The 23,813-nt window shown below is 37.7% G+C and overlaps 1 protein-coding gene across 1 annotated transcript; it reads right to left on the reverse strand.

Moving 5' to 3' along the window:
• Positions 1 to 542: 542 nt before the first annotated feature.
• On the reverse strand, positions 543 to 22,262 carry LOC145991179 (uncharacterized). The gene is made up of 4 exons (XM_083127035.1): positions 22,074 to 22,262; positions 17,958 to 18,116; positions 14,039 to 14,206; positions 543 to 812 (listed from the first exon to the last, which is right to left on the reverse strand). The coding sequence occupies exons 1-4, from the start codon at positions 22,254 to 22,256 to the stop codon at positions 633 to 635; spliced, it is 690 nt and encodes a 229-aa protein (XP_082983161.1). The 5' UTR covers positions 22,257 to 22,262; the 3' UTR covers positions 543 to 632.
• Between the last annotated feature and the right edge of the window lie 1,551 nt (positions 22,263 to 23,813).

Below are 23,813 nucleotides of genomic sequence, written 5' to 3' on the forward strand. Positions count from 1 at the left end.
TGTATAGTGTATCCTCTTCCCTATAACGTAGCTATCCACCTCTACAATTTCAACCCATTCACAAAAAAAAAATCCTGCGTACGGCAGTGGTACGAATACCCAACTAGAGAACACCATGCACAAAACAATTTTGATCCTCTTCAGTGCAAACATCAACTTTGCTGGTAGAACGTATTCAGTACTTGATTTCGTCGCCACAATCCTCTACCGACACTGGTGTTTCACTGTTTCATCAATTCCATCTAATCATCTTTCATCCCTATGGTCGTTATTAGGCAAAATAGGTACATATAAATATACAGAATGACAGATGATAAACAGGTGGGGTGAAGGAGAGGACCTTTTCTGGAAGTACCTCGTTTTCAACCTATCTTCCAGGGCTGCATTTTTGCAGGCTAACGTGGATCTGACGCCTGGACCCACAGCCAAGATAATCCTCTACGGGAGCTTATGTTGTATTGTCGTTTCATTCATCTCATCTTATCAACTTGTGCAATGGGTCTAAAGTGGCAGGAAAACGAGGTGAAATAAACTAAGTGAAATCGAAATGAAGGTTAGCTCTTTAATATAGAAAGGCTGATACATTATGTGCTATCGATAGCGTGGCTACAGCGATACGCCCTGGAAGTCATTTAACCTTTCTTCTTCCCTTCCTCAACGATCCTGAATGCGGCGAATTGGCAACCGGCATCTTTTTCGTGCAGCATGTAGCGGACCTTGGCACTCCAAGTTCCTTTAAATCCCTTCAATTTTGCAGACTCATCTTCTGATTGAACCAGGGGGATTTTAGCGCCCTTAATTTGATATGTTCCCTGCAGAAACAAAGAAAAACAGTTTTAAATAGCTATAAATATACCCTGTAATTTACACATGATGAATTTGTGCCACAGGAATTGTGCATCTCGAGTTGTAAAAATCTATGACACTTGAAGAAACCGAATAATATGAGTTGTTCCTTCAGAAGTTTCCCCCTTTAGCTAACAGTAGGGTCTGTTTATCTTCAATACCTCATATAGGGACTGGTTAAAGTTACAGTGGTGTAAGTCACTTAAAAAAAAAAGCAAGGAGTCTGACTCACAGCACTTTGCTGATCAACACAACAGCTGTTTCCTTTATCACTAGAACTTCAACTGTCATCTGTTGCCAGTTGAATGAATCTCTGACTTACTTCACGTTTTCTGTTAACAGATTGACTTATCTCGATCTGGTTTCTGTGTCTAAGGTTTTTTGTTTTTGTTTTTTTACAAAATGACTTACACCACTGTAACTTTAACCGTCCATATGTTGCATTCAAATGTTATTGCGAAGAAATATATTTTACGTGTGTTTCATGACAAAAAAATTGTAAAAAGTGTATCAAGCAATTAACATGCAGGCCTCCCCGATGTTGTAGCGGTAACGTCGTCCCTTGTAAACGATCGATTCTGTTTCGATACCCGGTGGAGGCACATAGTGATTTGGATCCCTCTTTAACCTGTAGGTCCAGTCTCGATTAGTCTATCAACAGAAGAAGACTTATACAACATCCAAACAAACGAATTTAGTTGCTGTAAATTTTAAAAATTAATATGTGGCTAAACTTGCAATTATTAAGAACATTTTAAAATGTCATATAAATAAAGTAACGCTAATAATGAAATATAATGCAACCTAAAATAACTAACTTTCCTTATTTTTTTTTTATTTAGCGTAAAATAAACTAAATCAATCAGTCAATACCTTCTTATATTTCTGAAAAGAAGATAGCCTAAAATTTGCAACAGTCCTCCTCCGTGGCCGTGCTGTCTAAGGCGCTGTGCTTTGAACTCTGACTGCGGGACGGCATGGATTCAGTCTCTGGGTTCTCGGCCTGTGTATCCTGTAGGACCGGCGGAACCCACCATCGCGAGGAAATTGTGGAGCTACGAGTGAGTAACGTAAACCTGTGTGGGAAATATCTTATAAGGGCTGAGGGTTCGACGTGCTGACTCCACGTCACCCCAGTTGAAGATCTCCACACCTCTAGGTACGATCTGGGAGGGAGACTGGCAGTCGGGGGATAGGCCAAGGCCCTTACAGGGCTGTAGAGCCATGGATTATGTTAAAATTTCCAACATTTTTTTAATTCGTTTCAGTTTAGTTTGTTTTGAATATTCGTGTCTGTCCAAGGTTTTAACCTGGGACCTCTTGCCTCGTTATGCATTATCCTTACCACTCTGAAGGCCGGCAAAAATATATTCGTATTAATTTGATTAGGAGAAATGACCTCCGTTTGTAGAACATCACTTAAGTTAAGTGAGGAACTCTTAACATGTGCAAACCGATGACCAAATTACAAGCAAAGAAGTGCGCGCGTGTAGAGGATACATTTTTCTACCCAAGGCAAAACACCTTGATCACTTACAAACCTGTAAAATCCCCCCCTGCTCCACCAATTGCAGGATAAAGCCATACGTTTGGGGTTAATGTCATTTTCATCTGTCATATAATCTACGGCCAGATGTGAGCCTAACTACTAATATATTTATTCGATAGCGATTCAAGGAAGTAAGGGTATTCACACTCCCCTGTCACTTACAACCAAACAGACAAAAAACCCTGGTAACATGTTGAACATTTCTTGAAATATACATGTAAGATGTGACTAATATTTCGGAATATATTAAATATAACTGTCCCCACAAAATATTCACCCCCAACTATGACTCTATAGATACGCCTCTCTCTCTTTAGTATACTAATGATCATACCAGATTTAACTTCACAGATTGCAGTTTCACGGATATTGCTAATTATTATTTTACCTATTTAAAATTTACAATGCTACGCAATACTACTATTTCCCCTGGACCAGGCATTAAAATGTCTTCTATCTCTCCAGAAATTGGCATTTTTCTTATTTAACGTCGCTTCCCTCTGCCACTCTTGCCCAGTCGCAAGGATGAAATGAACGATTGTTGGGTGAGATTTGTGAAAGGGCACTCCCAATGGACACTCCTATGTCCAAGCCGAGACTCGAACCCGGAAACTTCGACGACGAGATCATGAAGAGACAACGAAGGCAGCAAAGGGGTTGTTGTTATTTTATACGTCCCTTTTATATCTCCCATGTTAATCTCTACAAAGAAAAATTATAAATTGATGAAATGACGATAGCAAAAGCATTCATGACTGAGCAGGGTTCGAACCTGGGACCTCTGGCTTCGCAACGTATTACGTTGTCCATTTGTTTTCAGATGTCCTGATTTGGCTCTAATTTCCCTACATTAGTTGTAATAAACATATTTTTTGTAACAAGATCAACACGTCAAATTTCGACCGGACACTAACTCACGTAAGGAATTACGTGTCTGAGCGAAAGCACACGCACACAAAAACACCAGATAGACACATTTGTCGCTATCATATAGAAATCCTAACTCCCACAGATACACGTAGATTCATTCCTGTGTTGTATTTGTAAAGCCGCGCTTTTCCTAGTATGGTAACATTACAGTGAAATGATCCTGTAAGTAAGTGTAGATCAGTCGCATGTAGTTGTTTTGAGGTAAAAAAATGGTTTTACTTAATGTATCGTTGCCTGGGTGTATGAAAAAAATCAGAACACATTCACGGGTGTGCACACGCAAAGTGAAATTTATGTATGTGGGCATATCTGCAACCGCATCACTAACGTATTTGTATTTTTTTAATATATAGAATTACTTTTCTATCACTTCTGGCTAACGCGACGATCAGGATGGATAATAATTAGATGAAATTGACGAAGGGACCTTCACAAAAAACATCCATGTGCAGGCCGTGAATCGAACCCGGCAGATCGAAAATCGACTACTAATGCCTTCGGCTATCGAAGGGGAGTCCATGCTTCTCAGTGAATACCAACGAATGTGAATACCCCCTCCTCCTGTTGGTTGTGTCGATTGTGATCATTCAAGATCTTGTTTACATCGTGTTCAAGAGATAAGCAGGAGACCAGTGTGGGTGGAAATGAGGCCTCGGACATGTTTTCTTACTAGCCAGGACTGCATTCTGTAGCACGGCATTATCAGATTAGATGCAGAACTTCTGAGGAGACTGTACATAGTCGGATATTGACTATCGCCTAGATGTTTGCCGAGCAACTGGGGCAGCTCACATCTAAACTTTGTAGGTAATATAAAAATCTAGAATGTTTTCTGCATCCTTTGGTATATTAATAAAATAATTACGTTTGCTATAAGCTTAGCAATGTCATTTTTAAATCACGGGCACCTTTTTCGATGACCCTGTATTTAATCGAGCATCATGCTATGGATTCGAACGCGACGTAATATGTGGAACAGGCGAATTCCTGTATACCGAAATTATGGACGAATGTAGCAGACTGCTTCCTCACTTTATCAAATTGCGAATCATTTATCCACTCGTGAGTGTCTCCTAAAATGCAGCTATCATCATGCCGAATGAGATATTTGGAAACGCATAGCGTCAAGAGATATCTGACAACAGTAGCAAACTACTGTAGTCACGTTGGTCTAGCATGTTAAATACCATGGATCTCAAACTGCAGCAAATTCAAGTGAAAAACATCGAGTAATTGAAACTAAAACTTCAAGAGCAAGCGTCTAATATCAAAATTAACTTGTCGGAACTCCAAAATGTAATAAAAAATGTTAAAATATTTTCGATGTTGAACATATTAAAATGCTATAACATATTTACGGGGAGAACTTGAAACCTTCCAAAAAAGCACTCCAAGATTAGAAATAATTAAGCAAAAACTACAAACAAAAGCAGTTCGCAATATCTCACAGAAATTAAAAATAATTTACAAATTTTAAATTTTAAAGTCATTATTAAGAGCGTGACGAATATAAAATTCTCATTAGAGAAGTACGAGGATTTCGCTCGCGTCCATAGAACGATCGCAAACATTCAAACAGCTTTGGAGACTTCGAACGGTGAAATTAAAAATATTCATGCCTTAATCGAAGTCTTCCGAAATCAGTCGTCCGTGTCGGCTACTATTCAAGGTTCTGAAAAGGATTGTTTATTTATAAAGTTTGAATATTGCAACAAACTCCATCCATTTTCATCATTTTTAGGCAATATACAAGACCTCGAAACTTTACAAACATCTGCTCCATCCCAAGATGATGTAACTCGACTGTAAGTAGCAGTGGTAGCGATATCTGAGGCTAGTGATGTACAGTGTCAAGAAATCCTTGACGTCCCTTGAGACCACAGTAACTATCTACCTAACTCCCAAGAACTGCGAACTATTAAAACCAGCACTGCGCAACACAGAAGCAATACAAAATGAAATTGCCACGCTTCGAAATATTGTGTCCACTTTTCCTACGGCTCATAGCGTAACCGAACTCCATGTCCAATTTACGAAATTGAGAATCCTGGCCAATGATCTAACCCAGGAAAGTTCCAAGCTTAGTATTGTGCAAAGTCTTCAGCAATTATTCTCAGCATTAGAGAACAAGTTGGCACTCCCGTTCACTACCATGCACTAGTCAACGTTAGCTGCTTTTAGTGCTAAATTACAAGAACTCAACTAGAAGTATAAGCAATTGTATGTTGAATTAAAAATCAAGCCTTCATCCACTGTCTTCTTCAATCATATTACGGAACAGATACACCCAATCGAAATTAAACTCGTACAAATTCATAGTAATCTTGCAACCATCGATGCCAAAGTTGTCAATTTATTTTCTCTAGAAGCAATCGAGATCACGAGAGTACACCGAATGAGCAAATAATCTCCGCGCTCATTAAGGGTGCCGAGTTGTATATGCTCCATCCACATCGACCTTACAATCGATTCTTACTGGATGGCATTATTACAAATAAATTTCACGAGTTTATTTATTGGGCCCATGGGAAACATTCTACTGTTCAAATTATGAGTTTAATCAGTAAGCGAGGGGCACTCAAAGCACAAAACATACCCCTGGCAATATGGGATGAGACCCACTCTGTTTGTCAAATACTGTAGCTAAGGATGAAGCATTGGCTGTTTTTGATATGGAAGATGAAGACAAGATGTTCGTCCATAATAGTGACGAAGTACCCCCTTTGAAAACATCCAATTATGTTAGCGATTTTGCTCAAGTGCAATCTACATATATCTCCTGATTTAGGAAAGCTATCGTCAGTGAACTTCACAAGGCGGCTCGACGTTATTGTATAATCGCATTCCAGTAGTAACCAGTCGATGTCTGGCAAGCAGATCTTGTCGATATGAGAACATGGAACTTCAAAGGTTTGTGCAAAATAAGAAAAGGTTCTCAATAGTATATGCTTACAGTGATTGATTGATACATTCAGTAAAATTGCTTCGGCTGTTCATTTGAAAGCAAACTCTGCTTTTCATATATGCGTTCAAACACGTCACCTGCAGACACACAGAGGGATATATATATATATATATATATATATATATATATATATATATATTAATTCCACGTTTACCAAACTGATGTAGCAATATGGCATTAAACATTATTCTACATACCGCGAACTGAATGCCACCATTATCTAATAATTCTACATAATAGCATGTGAACACAATTCTCGTTTCAGGGGAATTATCGATGAGTTACCATTTTATCTAATCTTAATTATCATTATAGTAACACAGTATTTATTTATTTATAAATTAACGTCTTGTTTCAAATGGCGGAGTGAAGGCCACACAAAGCCATTTCTTTCCTCAACCATACACATATAATTATACATTATTATAATATTAAATACAAATACATTTAGTCATTCCACATGTCCACACACACACAGACATTATACTCATACACACAAGTCTTAACGCCCTGAATATAGCACACAAAATACAATATATGTGTATATATAATATACAAAATACGAAATATAGAATGCAAACTTTGAAATTGTTTTTAAGTAACTACAAGATATTTTAAGAATTCATTCACTTGCATATGCTTTTAGTCTGCTTGACAGGGGAAGATCTGACAAGTACTCTGAAGAGAGTGGGGAACATCCTTGCTGAAGAAAGCGACGGAACTTACTGTTCTAGTGCTTTCTGGCAACTGATTCCACACCGGTACAGCCGATACGGAGAAATTTTGTTTGTGTACGGGGATAGAGAAAGATGAGAAGCTGTGTGATCTGTTGTCCCGAACGTGAAAATCGTGAAGAAATTGAAAGCACAAGTGGAAATAGGAAGGTGTGAACTTTGTAAAGTAAGATCTGTGTGTAGCGTTCGTCTTTCTTGCATACGTAGTCACCCCAGTACATAGCACTTTGCGCATGAAACCCTCGATAAATAAAAGCAAGGCACTTAATATCTACTGTGCACACTCTTCGCTATGATCCCACAAGCAAGATGCTGAAATATAAAATAGGTGATCACGTAATAACAGTTAATTTAAACGCACGTTCGAAACAGGGTTAACTAAAAATTGGAGTAGCTAAAATTTTACCAGCCACTAGGCAAACGTGATTCATCAAGGATAAACAAGAAGATACTCTACAAGAACGTTTCTACAGAGAAGAACCGAGTAGAACAAAATACTCGGATACGTATATCATAGAAGAAATATACGTAAAAATAAACACAGGCTGTTTATCAAATGGCTTGCCCTTCTCGGAACCTAGAGGATCAAGGCAAGCAGCATGATTGTGTAGTATGGGACGTAGTGAAATTACTACCTGATGAAATAAAGCAAAGGCTCTGCAGGAACGGTGAATTGTTGCCCGGCCATCTTCGTTGTCTCATAGTAGGTCCCTCTGGTTGTGGTAAAACCACCTCACTCATTGATAATTTCACACTTGTTCCTGGATGGTTATATTGGAACAACAGATACTTATACGTATTGTAGAGCAACCCAAGTACAAAGAATTGATGAAATTATACGGTAATCTAAACATAACCGTATCGATGACGAGATTCTGGAATATCAAAATGAAATTCGAATTTCATTATTATTTCACGCAGGATCGTCACAAGGATACAGACTGACTTTACTTAGCACAAAGTTTCTCCAGAATTCCCAGACAGCAACTTCTCAACAGTGGGAATTTTATTGCTTATTTCACCAGGACCACACAAATTTAAAACATATTTATGATGATTATGTAGAAGGAGACATGGATTATCATAATTTTAAAAGATTATGTGGACGCTGTTGGAAAACTGATTTTGGTTTTGTATTCATCGATATGACACAAAACCTAGCGATTGAAAATATAGATATAAAATTAGTGAATTTTTCTAAAAAAAAAAGTACCAAAGAAGATAACATGAAGAAAATACTAAGTAAAATGAAACTAAACATTGAAGATAATTTGAAATATTTAACAATTTTATCAAATCGTTACCGAAGCTGGAAATCTCACAAACGTGGTTTTCGCGAAGAGCATAAAACCAAATACCAATCTATTATTGATGCCATCGGTAATCTTGGCAGAGAGATTAAAAGTGTCACGGAACAAAATAAAGATTTGATCACAAAACTTGTACAGCTTTGTGCTATAAACATTCCAGATTATCTTTCTACACCATTATCTAGCATTTACGCTCCAACACTCCTTAGGCAACCACGAAGAATACAGTAAGAGATCACCAGTACCGGCTCGGAACCGATTGAAATAGATATCATACAACGAAAATATTTGAGCTAAAATAAGGATAGCAAGATAGAGGTGTTTGGTTTTATGACGATATTGGTCATAATGGCGTCCCTATGAGGATTTTTTTCTTTTCTTTTGGTTATTTATAAGGTGATTTCAACACGTACAATTTACGAATGCCTAACAAATGAGAGAAAACTCACGATAGATGGCATAATTAGGTAAAGTCAGGGTTAGCTCGTAGATGAGCATTTGCTTAACCTCGCCCAAAAATAAAGACTATTGAATTGAATCTTTCATCGGTTGCTTTCTATTTATGATCGGATCAAGCGTTTTCGCCCACTCGCAAAGGGTTTTGATAATTTTAAATTTAATATGAAAATGCCTTGGGACTAACTTTTGCATAGGCACATACCAATTGCAAAGCTACATAAATATTAGAAATATGTGTTGAATTTGGCTTTTCTGGGTCTAGAGTACGGAGGCAAAGCGACGTTGTATTGCTTCGAAACCAGCATAAATAACAAAGGGATGCCGCACCATTGCTGAATAATTATTCAATTTTATTGTTTGGGTTGGAAATGTATATATCGATGACAATGTTTAATTTGCTCCTCTAATTGCTCTTCACATGTCTTGTTAACTTTTCCATGAAATATAGAAAGGCATCGATCGCATATTGTAATTTTACAATGATGTGGTGTAATATATTTTCTTACCAAGCAGTCGGACCCTGTGGCCGAGTGGTAACTGCCCACAAACGTAAGGGTGCAAAAATTCAAAGTAGACTGCCTCAGTTTGACCCTGAAGAAGCTGTGTCGATTAGTCACGTGATACAAGAACGACCAAATTCACAACGGAAACTCATTACTGAACTCGCAGATGGAGCGGGTAATAAAATCATAGCACCTAAGGACATACAACGTACAATATATGAGCATTTTGTTAGGATGTTTTCGCAGCACCAACCTGCCAATTCAAATTATGATTCTGTTGTGAATGCAGTTACGGAAGTACTTTCCGATTATGATAGAACTAAGCTTGATGAGGAATTCACATTCGAAGAAGTATATAAAGCGGTGAAAGCGGCAAAGCCTTTCTCCGCCCCTGGTGTGGATGGGCTTCCTACATGCTTCTTTCAAACATTTTGGACGCTAGTGGGTCCGACATTAACTGAGTGGGTCAACGCGGTCTTTTAGCAACATAAAATGGGCAAGACTTCAAACACAGGTATTATAGTATTAGTTCCGAAATGTGCAAAGCCGAGAGATCACTCATTATCGCCCCATTACACTCCTGTGCACCGACTATAAAATTTTCACACGATGTATGCTTGCACGTTTAATGCCGCACTCAATCAACTTGGTGAGGGACATGCAATATGTATATGGTGAAAATAAAAACATGAAGTGCGTGAAGTGGTTACCAGTAATCATAATAGGAAAAATTTAAATGATCAAACGATTTTAGCTCTGGACTTCGAACGTGCATTTGATTCGCTGAACCATAATTATATATTTCATGTTTTCCACAAAAGGGGCATACGGGGGGAGTTTTCTCTCAGCCCTGACAGGGCTATATAACAATGCTGAATCGAAAATACAGATTAATGGTTTTCTGACAAAATCGCTTAGCATTGTTACAGGTGTCCGACAGGGAGATCCCTTATCCATGTTGACTTTTTGTATTTCCCCAAGTCCCCTGCTTGCCTCCTTGGAAGCACGGTCACAAGGCATAACTATTCTGTCAAAGTCGCTAAAAGTTTTAGCTTATACGGATGATGTCAGCATTTTTGTTCAGTCACCTGTTGATGTGGACACGGTTCATAAACTAACGACGGAATTTGTGGTGTATTCAGGCCTTCACATAAATGTAAAAAAATCTTGTTTGATGTTTTTAAATAATTCCCCACCACACACACCAGTTCAACACTTTCCTGTTGTAAACATCTTTAAAATACTTGGTGTAATTTTTACACCTTCTTTGCAAGGTATGATACAAGTAAATTATGATCGAGTGATTGGGAATGTAAAAGCAGTGCTACAAATTAATAAGTTTCGAAACATTAGCTTGCAATCACGAGTCACGTTTGTTAATGTGTATGCTCTTCCGATGCGAATGCTTGATGTAACAAAGCTGAAGAGGCAGTGAACTGGTTTGTGTGGAATGGGCAGCTGTTACGTGAAAAACACGAGACCTTGTGTTTACATAATGCTGGGGGAGGCTTGAATCTTGCACACGTGCGCCACAAGAGCCAGGCGCTCCGCATTCAAGCGGACATAGAGATGATGATTCAGGGCCCCGATAGCTTTACTAGTCATGTTCTTCGAGACTGCTTGGCCCATATACAGTTGGATTTCCCCATAAACGTGACTAACCTTCCCCACAACCTGAGGTACTTCCGTGATACCTTAGTAGAGATCTGCTATGGCTTGTTATAAACTCCTACTCTGTCTGTTCCAGTGGTGTCGCAAATGTACAGAGGAATGCGTGTAGCGTCTCAACAGGCTGTTAAGATAGTTGCAAGACACCCGGAAGTTCGTTGGCCTGTGGTGTGGAAAAATATACACGCGAGGCATCTCCCAACAGGAATACGATCGGCGTGATTCGTTATAGTTAGTGCATCAAATACTGCTGACGAGTGAAACTCTATGATCTGCACATGGCAGATTCATCATTATGTTTAATATGTAACGTGCCTGATAGTTTAGTGCATAAGCTCAGTGAATGCTTAATAACCGCTACGTCATGGAATATATTGCGAAACTCGTAAGTGTCATCTGTCGTACCAATGAGAAGAATATTACAATTGATCATCTTCTGTTTCCCAATTTTAGTTATTACCCAAACTTGACTTTGATGAACAATTTGTGCATTACATAAGGCACACATCTCAAAATATGTCGGCAAACAAAAATAACAAAGTCTATGCGAATTTTCTAAATGTAATATATCCTAGTTTGTAATAACCTGCATAGTAATCATGAAAAGTTTGTTATAATCAGATATAAATAGTAAAGGAAAAAAGTGGTTAAAAGATCGCGCTGCGACGCCAAGGGTCCCGGGTTCGAATCCCGTTCGGGCTTGTTTGTTTGTGACTGTCCATTCATCAATTTCATCACTCATCCCCATCTTCGCAAATTAGCCAAGAAGCACAAAACGCGAATTAAAATAAACTAAATCAATCAATCAATCTTACCAAGCATTCCAGATTTTGTATAAGACAATGATGTTTCTATTTTTTCTTTGTAACATATAACAACCTAAATATATGTTCATTAGTCGATGATAGATTATGCCCAAGTACATAGATATTAAAATATCCATAGAAGACACAGACATGGGTTGCGCCCTGTCCTACTGGTATTCCTTTTCAAACTTGCTAATGTCTGAAAGATCTACTGGATATTTGATACCGGACATCTCTTTTCAAACTCTACAAAATATTCATTGCAATCGTAGTAACTCACACGACATTTACTAATTTCAACTGGATGAAAATGTGCGATGATAGACCAGAGAAAACATTTATCAGCATTTTGTATATTCAATATTGGATGCAGCTCGATGTTAATGTTTCCATCAAAAAATGTATATTTGAAAATTTTCACACGAAGTTCAGTGCCGCAGAGGAACCATATTGATTCTCGGCCTTTTCTTCAAGTGCTCGGTAAATGTCGTCGTAAATATGATACAATCGCAAGATTTCATCACGATGCAAAGAGTTTACTATAGTATGATGGTAATGTTTGTATTTTTCATTTCAATGGATTACATTTTAATGGTAATATAAAATATAACTTTACGTAATAGTATATTGTGAATTCCATTTGTGTAGAAGAAACGAATGTCTGCCTCTGTGCTAACAGACACCATTTTGAGAGAAGTCATCAACATCAGCAAATTTTATTGGTCTGGTGCCTTAACATTTGGCTGTTTTGGTTCAGCATACTTGATTGATTTATTGATTGAGTTGGTGTTTTAAGTCACTTTATGCACAGTAAGGTTAATCGGGACTGGATCTACAGTTTAAAGTCGGATCCGAACCACTATGTACCTCCACCGGGTATCGAACCCGGGACCCCCTTGATTACAAGGCGACCACGCTACCACAGAGCCATCGGGGAGGCCTGGTTCAGCATACTTGAGAGAAGTAGAAAATTTCTGTCTTACTCCCAGTGACTGTTGCAGTCAGGGCTATGAAAATGAGGTAACTTTTCAGGCCAGAACACGAATACAAGCAATGAATCTGCTAGCATGTTTCAAGCCATGTCGAAGTCTTAATTGGATCTTCTTTTAGGTGACGCTACCAAATATTCTATTGTGGCAAGCAGTTATTTTGGCTTAATTAAGAGGATTAACAATCAAAAGGCCCCTTGCTTCCTAGATTACCCCGTTTTGTTCATGTTGCCCCGACCTTCATTCACCTTCCCCCAAGGTGAGCCTCGGCCGCTTCCTGAGTAAAAACCTCTTTCTCAACAAAATCTAGAAATAATTTTGGCAAGATTCTACTCGTACCGATGGGGGTATGTTATGATATCCTCTTCTCTAGATCTTCTAAAAGTTTAGTAAATTTAGCAAATTTTTCAAAATTTATTTAAAACCTCTATCAGAAACACGTTGTTGATGAAGGCTGGAGGGTGTTAAAACAATAAGATTCTACTCGTAGTTTGATAGCATTTTTGAACCCACAGAAAATCTTTGTGGTACCTGCGATTATTCATATCAGTAAGTGGTTGTGAATCATATTTAAGTCTTGAGTTTTTGTTTTCAGTGGTTGTATGGTATGGTGCACTGTAAGAGAGTAAGCATTGAAATTCATTTACTTACGCCCAAGCTAATATTCAGGAATCCTGTGCTTAAATTGAAGAATATTATTCAACTGGATTTCATATTGTGTTAAGAGAAGCTCAAGAATGTGTATGGAAAAGTTACTATGACATCCAATTGGTATTCAAAGACAGAAGAATTGCTCACTCTAAAAATTGATTGATTGATTGGTATTTTAAGTCCACTTCGTGCACAGTAAGGCTAATCGGGACTGGACTTACAGTTCAAAGTTGGATCCGAACCACCATATGCCTCCACCAGGCTATTCAAAAAAATCTGTTTGGCTATGAAAGTGCTGATGAGTCTTTAATAACTGATGAAGACCGATCCAGAATAGAATATTTTAATATTATGATAAATAACATGAAATCAAATTCAGAAGCCAGGTTTGAAGCCAAAATTAAAGAAAATTATAATTCTATTTAGTAAAAAGGTTTATAAATTGATAGGGGAATTGACTCGTTGCACACTAGGATATCCTCTTCCTAAGATACTTAGTCTAGGCTACGACTGCCACGCACCTAATGGACTTTTGTAGTGTGTGTGTAGTTCTGATGTAGACCGTGTATGGGTCTGAGCAGCTGATGGACGTTGTATCAATTTATTTCATAAATAATGAGGTACTTACCACAGGTATGGGACATGATGTAACCATATTGTCAACTGTTTCGAACATTAAAGAAAATACCGAGCCATCTTGGAACAGATCATTGCAAAACTTCTCATATCTCAGTTCTGGATATTCCTCACAATCATTTTCATTACCATCTTTGCACACTCTAGCTGTAACAAAGGCCTGAAACGGAAACAAATTATAGTTTGTTATTTACATTTACTCCAACTCTTTATTGTTATAAAATATGTGCAGGTACACAAGTATTACTAACCATTGGCTATCAAGAATCATGGCATAAAAATATAGATGCTTTGAAGCAGGTCAACCCAAAGACATATTAAAGCGAGTGTCAGAACGTGAATTTCTCTCCGCCATATTAAGTTGTCTAATGACGTACACAATATTTTCATAAAGGATTAAGAAGGGTTATGTGTTCTCGTTTAGGCAGTTCAATATTTTGCAATGTTTTCTTGTATTTGGCTATTTTTTTAAGGATGCTGGGCCAAAAGGGAAGTTATGACACCAACGTCCCTGTTGGACACGATAGTGAAGTCATCCAGCGCTCAACAGACTGAGCTTAAGTTCTCACCAATTAATGCATTAGATAAGAATGTATGTACACTTTGTACGATACTTCTACTTTTCTTTAAGAATCATGTGTCGAAAGGGTACTGGGGAAGATGACATATTGGAAATTTGACTGTAGACGATTAGCACCAAAATTTGCCTCGTACTAGAGGCGATATCTGTTGAGGTGCCATATATTCAAATTCGAGGAATTAGCGGGCTAATTTGATGCGATAATATGTGGTGGCTCATATTATATCTACCAATTTGAGTTAGCAACCCTGCCAGAATAAACGTCCGCATGTGTGGCGTACCTACATCCGTGGAGATGCAATTACTATTCCATGGGACGTTGGTCGATGCAGACTCGGATTGCGACGGTGGAAGTCTTCATCCAAACAGGTACAGGGCACTGCGGCGGAACAATAAAGATCGCCATTCACCTGTTCCAGAGCCAAAAGCATTCTGAGGTGGGTTAGGCAGTGGAGAGCCACGGGTAATGTTATGAACCGTCAGTCGTCATGAAATACGCGCTATTCCAAATGACATGTTTGAGACACATATCATGAAAGCCTTCCTACTCTCCTCGAACAGTGCATCTAAGCAGAAGGAGAAAATTTAGAGGACGTTATTTTCAAGGTGCACTGACGTCCTATTGTCCATATTATACGTATACGTATGTATATTCTTATTTAATAACCGTATAAAGTTAGTCCTCCCCGATGGCGTAGTGGTATCGTCGTAGTCTTGTAATCAAGGGTTCCCGGGTTTGATACCCGGTGGAGGCACATAGTGGTTCGGATCCCACTTTAAACTGTAGGTCTAGTCCCGATTAGCCTTACTGTGCATAAAGTGGACTTCAACACCAAATCAATCAATCAAACTGTATGAAGTTACTACAACCACTCACCGTCTTTCCGTTGTCATTTGAAGTTGCTATATACAATATGCGCCACCATGTACATATATTGCTTAGACTAATGTGGAATTGAGAGAGGAAAGAAAAGGAGCAATGGTCAGAATGCTCAGTTCCAAGGTAGAAATGAAGAAAAATTAAGCTTTTGCTTTTGGGGTGTGGATGCTCACTCAGTGTCCTTGTGATTTCATATCTGTGGAGGTAAGTTTTTTTTTTTAAGGGCTCCAACGTTGTATAAGTTACCAATCAGTAAACACCATTATTGCGCGTTAAAGTAAATGACGGCGTGAGGCAAGAAATATCATCAACTGTACCTCCAAACGACAAAATCAGCTCTTGCCGTGGCGGTAGACTTTCAAGTAATTTATTTGACAATGGACAGAGCAAGGGCGTCACTCTGGGAGCCTTTTTTAAAACCTCACCGGAAGACAATGAACAAATAAACAAGGAGTAATTTAAAAATATAACTTCAGAAGCGAGGTAAGATGCAATTGTTTTAAAGGTTAATAACTGTTTTCGCGAATGATTTTTCAGTGCTGTTTGTTTCATATTTAAGAATAGGAATGCGATAGAACATGTTGCTTTCATTTTGTATTGGCGTTTATAGATTATTTTTTCATTATTTATAATTTATGTGATTTTTCTAATATGCATGTATTTTGTGGTGGTTTAGTTAAAGGGAGACATTTTGTTTACTTTTCGTTTGTTTAAAGCCCGCACGACGGAAAAATCGACTTACAATTCAATTTTTGCATTTTCTCTTCTTCTGGGTACCTTATGTCACCAGAACACGATGTATATTTTTTTGTTACATCTCCTCTCTTTACAAACATTATACTTTAAAAAAAATGTTACACAGTATTTTAATAAAATTGGTTCTTTATGAGTCTACCCGATCTGTTGTATACATCTCCATTACTCTCAGGCTTGACGTCAAAAATAATGTTACAAGGGGGAAGGAAAATATACAAGGTGTTCCTGAGCCCACAATTTATTTTGCAGAAAACATTCCGCACACTGTATTATTGATGTTGATTGTTATTCCTAGCATCCTAGATTTATATTCTGATAACGCTCTGGTGAAATCATCTGTTTTCTAAAGTAGTATCACAGATAATGATATATACCCTGAACTGTGATATTATTATAGGATTTTCCAATAAGAAAGATATCATTTTACAATGATAAAGTAAAAACTACTTCAGATACAACCAAACTTTTTATATTATTTTGAAGCATAGTTTATTACATTATGTTTTGAATAACACATCATTTAAGTGTCCACCTCGACTTACTGTACACAAGTGAATTCGATGAACCCAATTTTCGATGACTTCATGCAATAACTCTGGGTTAATGTCACGAATGCAGCGTTCGATGTTCAATCTTAATGCATCAAAGGTTCGTGGTCTGTTTGTATAGACTATAGATTTCAAATAACCTCACAAAAAGCAATCTAAAGGAGTTAAATCACAACTTCTTGAAGGTCAACTAACAATTGCATTTCTTGAAATTATCCTTTCACCAAACTGTTCTTGCGATACGTCGATAGTGGCATTAGCAGTGTGACATGTCCTCCAAATCAATTTCATCTAAATTTGGTCAAAAAAAATCTGTTAACATCAATCGGTACCGCTCACCAGTCACGGTAACTGCATCTCCTACCTCGTTTTGGAAAAAAAGAAATGTCCGATGATGCCACTATGCTATAAACCACACCATACAGTGACGTTTCAAGTTCAATAGAACGTCTATTTTCATAAATTTTTTGCATAATAACCAAACGTTCTTGAAGCATGTATTTAGCCATGATGAATTGTCACAGTATACTAAACACAAATGACAAGTAGTGACAGTTATAACATTTGAAGATAGTTGCCAGTTCATTTCAAAATCATATTCTTATTGGAAAACCCTTTAGTAATAAGTTAGTACGTTTTTAAAGATGTCCTTCGGACACTAATAAGTTACTGAAATATACTTAAATATTCTAATCTTCGTTTTAATCAAAAATGCCATCTACAAATCTGCAGATGTAACCTATATTATGTTCAATTATTTATTAATTAACTTTACATCAAAATTTGTAAGATGTAAATAATAAAAAAATATCGAAGGACACACATAAAATATCCGTGTTTTGTAGGGCTAGTGGGGGGCACTAAACATTAATTCTGCTTAAGGTACTAATATATTTAGCTTTTCATATTCAACTGAACAGCCCTTATAGTGGCGGAAGCAATGAACTAAATACTCCAACGAATAAATTCTATAACTAGACAAAAGTACCTTCGTACAGAAAATTGAACTAAATTTCATGGGTAAATAATAATAATAACAATAATACGAGTGATGAATTTAATCGGATCGAAATTAGTAAAAAAAACACTAAGCTGTACACTTCTGCATTTACACTAATGTGTTCAGAGTGAGAAAGTTGGGGCTTACCTGAAGAGAATCATCTATTTCCACCAGAGCTGATATGGAAGTAACTATTTCGACATATATTTTCTCTAACCATATGTCACTCTCATTAAATCCGAATATGTTCTTATCCGCGTCTTCCGGTGTACAGGGCTTCAGTTCGTCTAATATTAGCTTCATCTTCTGCAAATTACAAAAAGTGCCATTAATATTTTAAATTACTTTGAAACATAATGTCATAAAATATATACACATTAAACCTACAACTAGCCATACAGTCTTATTGTTTAATTACAAAAATAAGGTTAACTTTGCACGAGAGTATGTGTAAGTTATTATAACTGATTTTGATATCTTGTTAGAGTGTGTAGATTTCAAATCCACTTGATGCCACCCCTGGCATCATAAGATATTCAAGATGACATCTAATGTGCCGGCATAAGCAGAATGAAATATCTATTTATTAGTTTGATTCAGATGTAATGTACAGTGGGTTCCATTAGTATTACCGTGCACTTTATTTGAGCTTCAAGATATAAAAGAAACTCAAAACGAGCTGTTGATAACTTCTGCACAAGCATGTAAAAAAATTACATCGCTTAAAAATAATATTTCGCCGCTCCTCCATTTTTTTCTTTCTCAAGGCGCAATCACATTTATTTATTTTAGGATAGTTTTCTATTCACCACAAAATATAAATAAATAGCATTCTGTCCCTCGTTGCTTTCTTTCGTTAATCGATCACAATAGAACGTACTCCAATTTTTTCGACAGTCTGTTTTAAAAGAACCGTTGCTAAATAAGAATTCTTGAACGTTAATCTTGAATTCGACGATAACCATAACGTGCTCGCACGCGTTAGCAGAACAGTTAGTAGTCCGCCCGTGGCGGATTGGTTAGAACATCGCGCTGCAACCTAAGAGGTCTCGGGTTCGAATCCAGGCCTGGGCATGGATGTTCGTGTGTGTTCATTCATGAATTTCAGCACTTCATAACTCATTCCAATCTTCGCATATTAGCCAAAAGTGGAACGAAAAGCGAAGTAAAATAAAGCAAATCAATCAATCTACCTTTAAGCGTGGAAATCAATGTGTTGTTCAAGGTTCATTTGATCGTGTACGCATAGAGTTAAGAAGAGGAACGGTCAACCCCAATACAAAGTTTATCTCTGTATGAATATACATTTTTTTTATTTTATTCGTTTTTTGTGCCACCTTTGGCTAATTTGCGAAGATGGGCATGAGTGATGATATGATGCAATTCATGAATTTACACTCACAAACATCCATACCCAGACCAGGATTCGAACCCGGGACCCCCGACTTCGTAGCGCGATGTGCTAACCACTCCGCCACAAGGGGCGGCTCATACATAAAGTGGAATTCCGAAATTGTTGATTTCATAGAGTTACTTTCAACAATTCCCAGAGCCTACTACTATTCAGCAAACAGCTTAGTATGTTCCTGTCAGGTGGGGATGAGAAGGGGATTTCTTGCATTAATAATGGATCATCATGATGTGCTTAATGTAAATTTAATCTCTGGTAAAATTTTAAAACATTGTACGTATGAATAACTATAATATTCACTTCACTGAAGAAACACTAGTGTTAAACCGACACAGGATGTCCGCACCATATTTTGGTGAACGTTTGACGTCAGTGGTGTTAAAACAACACAGATAGGTGGTTCTAGCACCACTGAGGTTAAACGTTGTCTAAACAGTGTTGTGACACAGTGTGGGATGTGTCCTGGGACCATTAAACAGTGTCTCTTGAACAGTTTAGGCTTCTACTTAAGGTAAAATGTAAACCTTTGTAAATTTACAAACTTTGAACTACAATATTTGCTTACAATTACTAGTGTTCAATCACTGATCAAGCAAAATAACTTTCATTACGAGCTCTTGGGTGAATAGCAGGAGTTGTTTAAATACACATATGGTGAAGTTCACGAATTTTAACCGACGCAATCGCATATTCTCCACGCTCCTAGGATGTAATAATATTGGCCAAATAATATAAATTACTATATTTTCTAGTTTTACTCAAGAAGAATAAACTCAAGTTTTTCCTTACAATAATAGAATTCACATGGTTGTAGTTTCTCTATACTCTCAATGGATATCATTGATGTTTGTCACTATCTCTCGTTCACCCGCTAAAATCATAGTTATTGCTGAATATTTATTTTGTCCCTGTATTCTAGGGACAACCCCCAACCCCCGAAACTTCTGACATGTTGAATTAATGGAAGTTCAGAAACCAAAATATGTGACTGATTTTCATTTTTTTTTTTCGGAGCATCACAAAAATACAAGGAGACAATGTTGAAACGATCGAGCTAGAATTTTCATACATTTGGAATTCTGAAACTTGAGTGAAACAGGATTTTTTCTCGGAATCGTACCCCCTCCATTTTCACTTCTTCTGTCCTCTTTCCAGTGTTGTTCCTACGTCACAAGGAATATAGACTGAAGATTCCCTTATGATTATCCAAAAATTCCCTTTCCAACTTTTAAATTCTATGTCCGATAAAGTCGAAAATCCCCCTTAATAGATGTTCAAACCTAGGATCTCTAGTTTCTTAGCGCATGACGTTCGCGATTGAGGTTACAATCCATGCACCAGGCTGTTTTTAAAAAAGAATAACTGGTTCCACACTTTTCAAAATTTCAAAAATTAAGTTTTAAGGTCAAACAACACAAACTTTGTCTAAAATTTCCATCTAACTTTTAAAGCTTTTTCTTGGCTATCTAAAATTTAATAAAAAAAGTATAATAATTGTGCATTTCAGTACACACTGCACGAAACGTAAAAAAAGAACCAAAAAAACACTTGTGTAAGCCACCTCAAGGAATATTGGAATATTTTTTATTATTATTATGAAACTTTAATTATTATTGTATAATTATTGTTGTTATTTCTATTATTCAAATTTATGGCGACGCCCATGGTAACAATTGTGAATGAATCCCCCCCCCCCAGAAAGTTTTCCTGCCTACGGTCATGTTGGCATCCTGTGATTTTCGGAGGTCAGATAAGATACGATCATGAATAACTGAAAATGTTCAAGAATTACAGTGCGTCATCAAACGGTCTGTTTAAATATATTTATAAATTATCCGCTCAAACTATTGTCCGCCTGCTCTATTTTCGGTAGCAAATTATGGAAAAAGAAGACCACGACCACTACTAATTTTCAGTTGTTGAAAAGTGTCAAAAATATCAAAACTACCTTCGTTGCAATTTCGAACAATTTTCTCTTATCAAAATCATACAAAATGTTCTCAAAACTGATGAATCAAATTGAAAGTTGAAGATCACTCTATGCACACTATTTGGCCAAAAGAGGCAGATACGCTACGTGGAATAACAAAAGTGCTATATGTCTTTTCTACTGTTACGGCGGCCGATCCTAATGCTGGCAAGGGAAATGAGGATCAGGGAAGCGACCAATCCAGCACGATAAGAAACGTAGCAGCCTGTAGAACGAGGTGCACGTAGTACTTCCTCTCACCGCGTCGTAACTCTCGGCGCCACCGCTGTTGTCTTGTTGGTCTGCGGCATAATCCCCGCTTCCCACTTCCCTTGGCAGCATGAGGACCGGCCGCCGTAAGAGTAGAAAATACCTATAGTACAGAATGCGAGAGTTTCTGTTGCAAATAGGATTGTTTACAGCTAAAATTGAATCAACATGAAAGAACAATGAAACGTTTTCTTCATGACTGTTGTACATAGAGAAAAAGGTTTTGCCTTGAATAATCTAAGAAATAGGTTCTCGTTACTAAATACTTGTTTAAATAGGCAACTATAGTTCACCGGAACTAAATTCATTTACTAAACGTGCGCATTTGCTCTGAGTAGATATAAAATTTAGTCGAAATAACAAAATTGTTGTTGACAGTTACCAAAAACGCTTAACAACGTGTTACGTGTATTCAAACATTTCTTTTCTTGTGTAAGTTAATTTTTTAAGCATCGAACTCATGCAGACAACTTAAGTGCACATAAATTTGTAACCACTTACTGCTGATACTAATAATTCAATTGCTCTGTACAGTCACGGGCACGTTGCAACAATCCCATTGACTTCCAATGGGATCATTGCAGCACAAAAGAGTCCGGAACAAGCGACTTACGGGCATGTTGTCTTTTCCACTATCTGCATTTGAGCCCCCGGCGTTCCCTGCATTGCCTGCTTGAGGAAGTCCTTGGCAGAAGATGCTGAGGGCAACCACCACTGCAGAAGCCAGAAGGAGACGTTTGAGCAACATGCTTGCAACGATAACTGCAACCATTGAACCAGAAGGACACGATGTCATTGGATGGCCACAGCATGGCCGCCGCTATTTATAAGATCTGAACAAAACAAGTGGGCAAGGTGATTATTTGCGTAAGCCACCGACATTTTTTATTATTATTGATTTCGCCTTCCCTCTATTTTAATTGTTGTACATCCACGTCCTGCGGATGCACTTCAATCGCAACAATGGCTCGGATTGTTTACGAACTTAGTCCACTGTCTCTTCCAGGCAAACCCACACGTGCAATCGCGTGATTCCAGAAGCAGGATGGACGTTTCTGATTGTGAAAGAGCATATGCGTGATACTTTATTATATATTTCCCTCTCACTCATTCTTTTGGGGCCTTCAAGAACGGCGAGAATAAAGGAAATGCCTACTTGCATGAAGAACACACGGACGGAAATGGAATAAACTACACACATTCGATAATGGAAAAAAATATCGCACTTGTGGCCCAAGCGTGGTGTATTTGTATTCTCGCATATTTTCAATTTTTCAACACTACTGCATCCTCTTTCAACATCCGCCATCGCTATAAAAGTATCGTCTTAAACGTTAGTCGAGACTTGGGTTGGGGACAAGTACCCCACACAATCTACACCGACTGACCTCCCCGTTGGCCCTCCCCAGTGTCGTAGTGGTACCATTGTCGCCTTGTAATCAAAGGGCCCCAGATTCGATCTTCGGTGGATGCACATTGCATAGTGTTTTCGGCCCGACCCTGTGGCCGAGCGGTTAGCACATCGCGCTGCGACGCCAAGGGTCCCGGGTTCGAATCCCGGTCGGGCTTGGTTGTTTGTGAATGTCCATTCATCAATTTCATCCTTTCATCACTCATCCTCATCTTCGCAAATTAGCCAAGAGGCACAAAACGCGAAGTAAAATAAACTAAATCAATCAATCAATCAATCATAGTGTTTCGGTTGCTACTTTAAACTGTAGGCCAGTCCCGATTAGCTTATTTGAGGATGAAGTAGACAAACTTTGACAAGCAAACAAATGTCCCAGTCATAAAAAGATTGATCTATTGAATAAGGTTATTTTACGTCGCTTTTCTGTCACTTTGGCTAATCGCGGCTATGAAGTGTGTTCACAAAAAACACCCACAATCAAATATGAACGGAAGCACCCCTCAGCACCCCTAAATGATTAAACTTGGCGGCGCCGCTGTTATGGGAAGAGAGATTGTGATGATTCTTTCTGCGGACGAGATACAAATACGATTCATTGAACATTTTACTTTATTTCTTCAAATGCTTATACATTTTGTGTATAAAATATCTACGGAAGCAATCTGTGAACCTTAAGAATGTTTCACTATCCTTTTCAACGCTCTTTTGTAACTTCTTCTATCTTTTTTTACAGTTGGAAGTAAAAGAAATACATTTTTTTGTGAATTTCATGGAAACATATTTTTATATTTTTCTGAATGGCCAATAAAGTATTTCATCTTAAAAATTATCTCGTTAAGCACCACTGTCTTGCATTTTTCGGACTTTTTATTGAAAGTTGGAATTGTTGCTTATTTGTGTGACCTTGACTGAACTATAATGTAGTGACGTTTACTATAGAAT

The sequence above is a fragment of the Lepisma saccharinum genome, chromosome 1, assembly GCF_977018435.1.
Source record: "Lepisma saccharinum chromosome 1, izLepSacc3.1, whole genome shotgun sequence".
In the NCBI taxonomy this organism is placed as follows: domain Eukaryota; kingdom Metazoa; phylum Arthropoda; class Insecta; order Zygentoma; family Lepismatidae; genus Lepisma; species Lepisma saccharinum.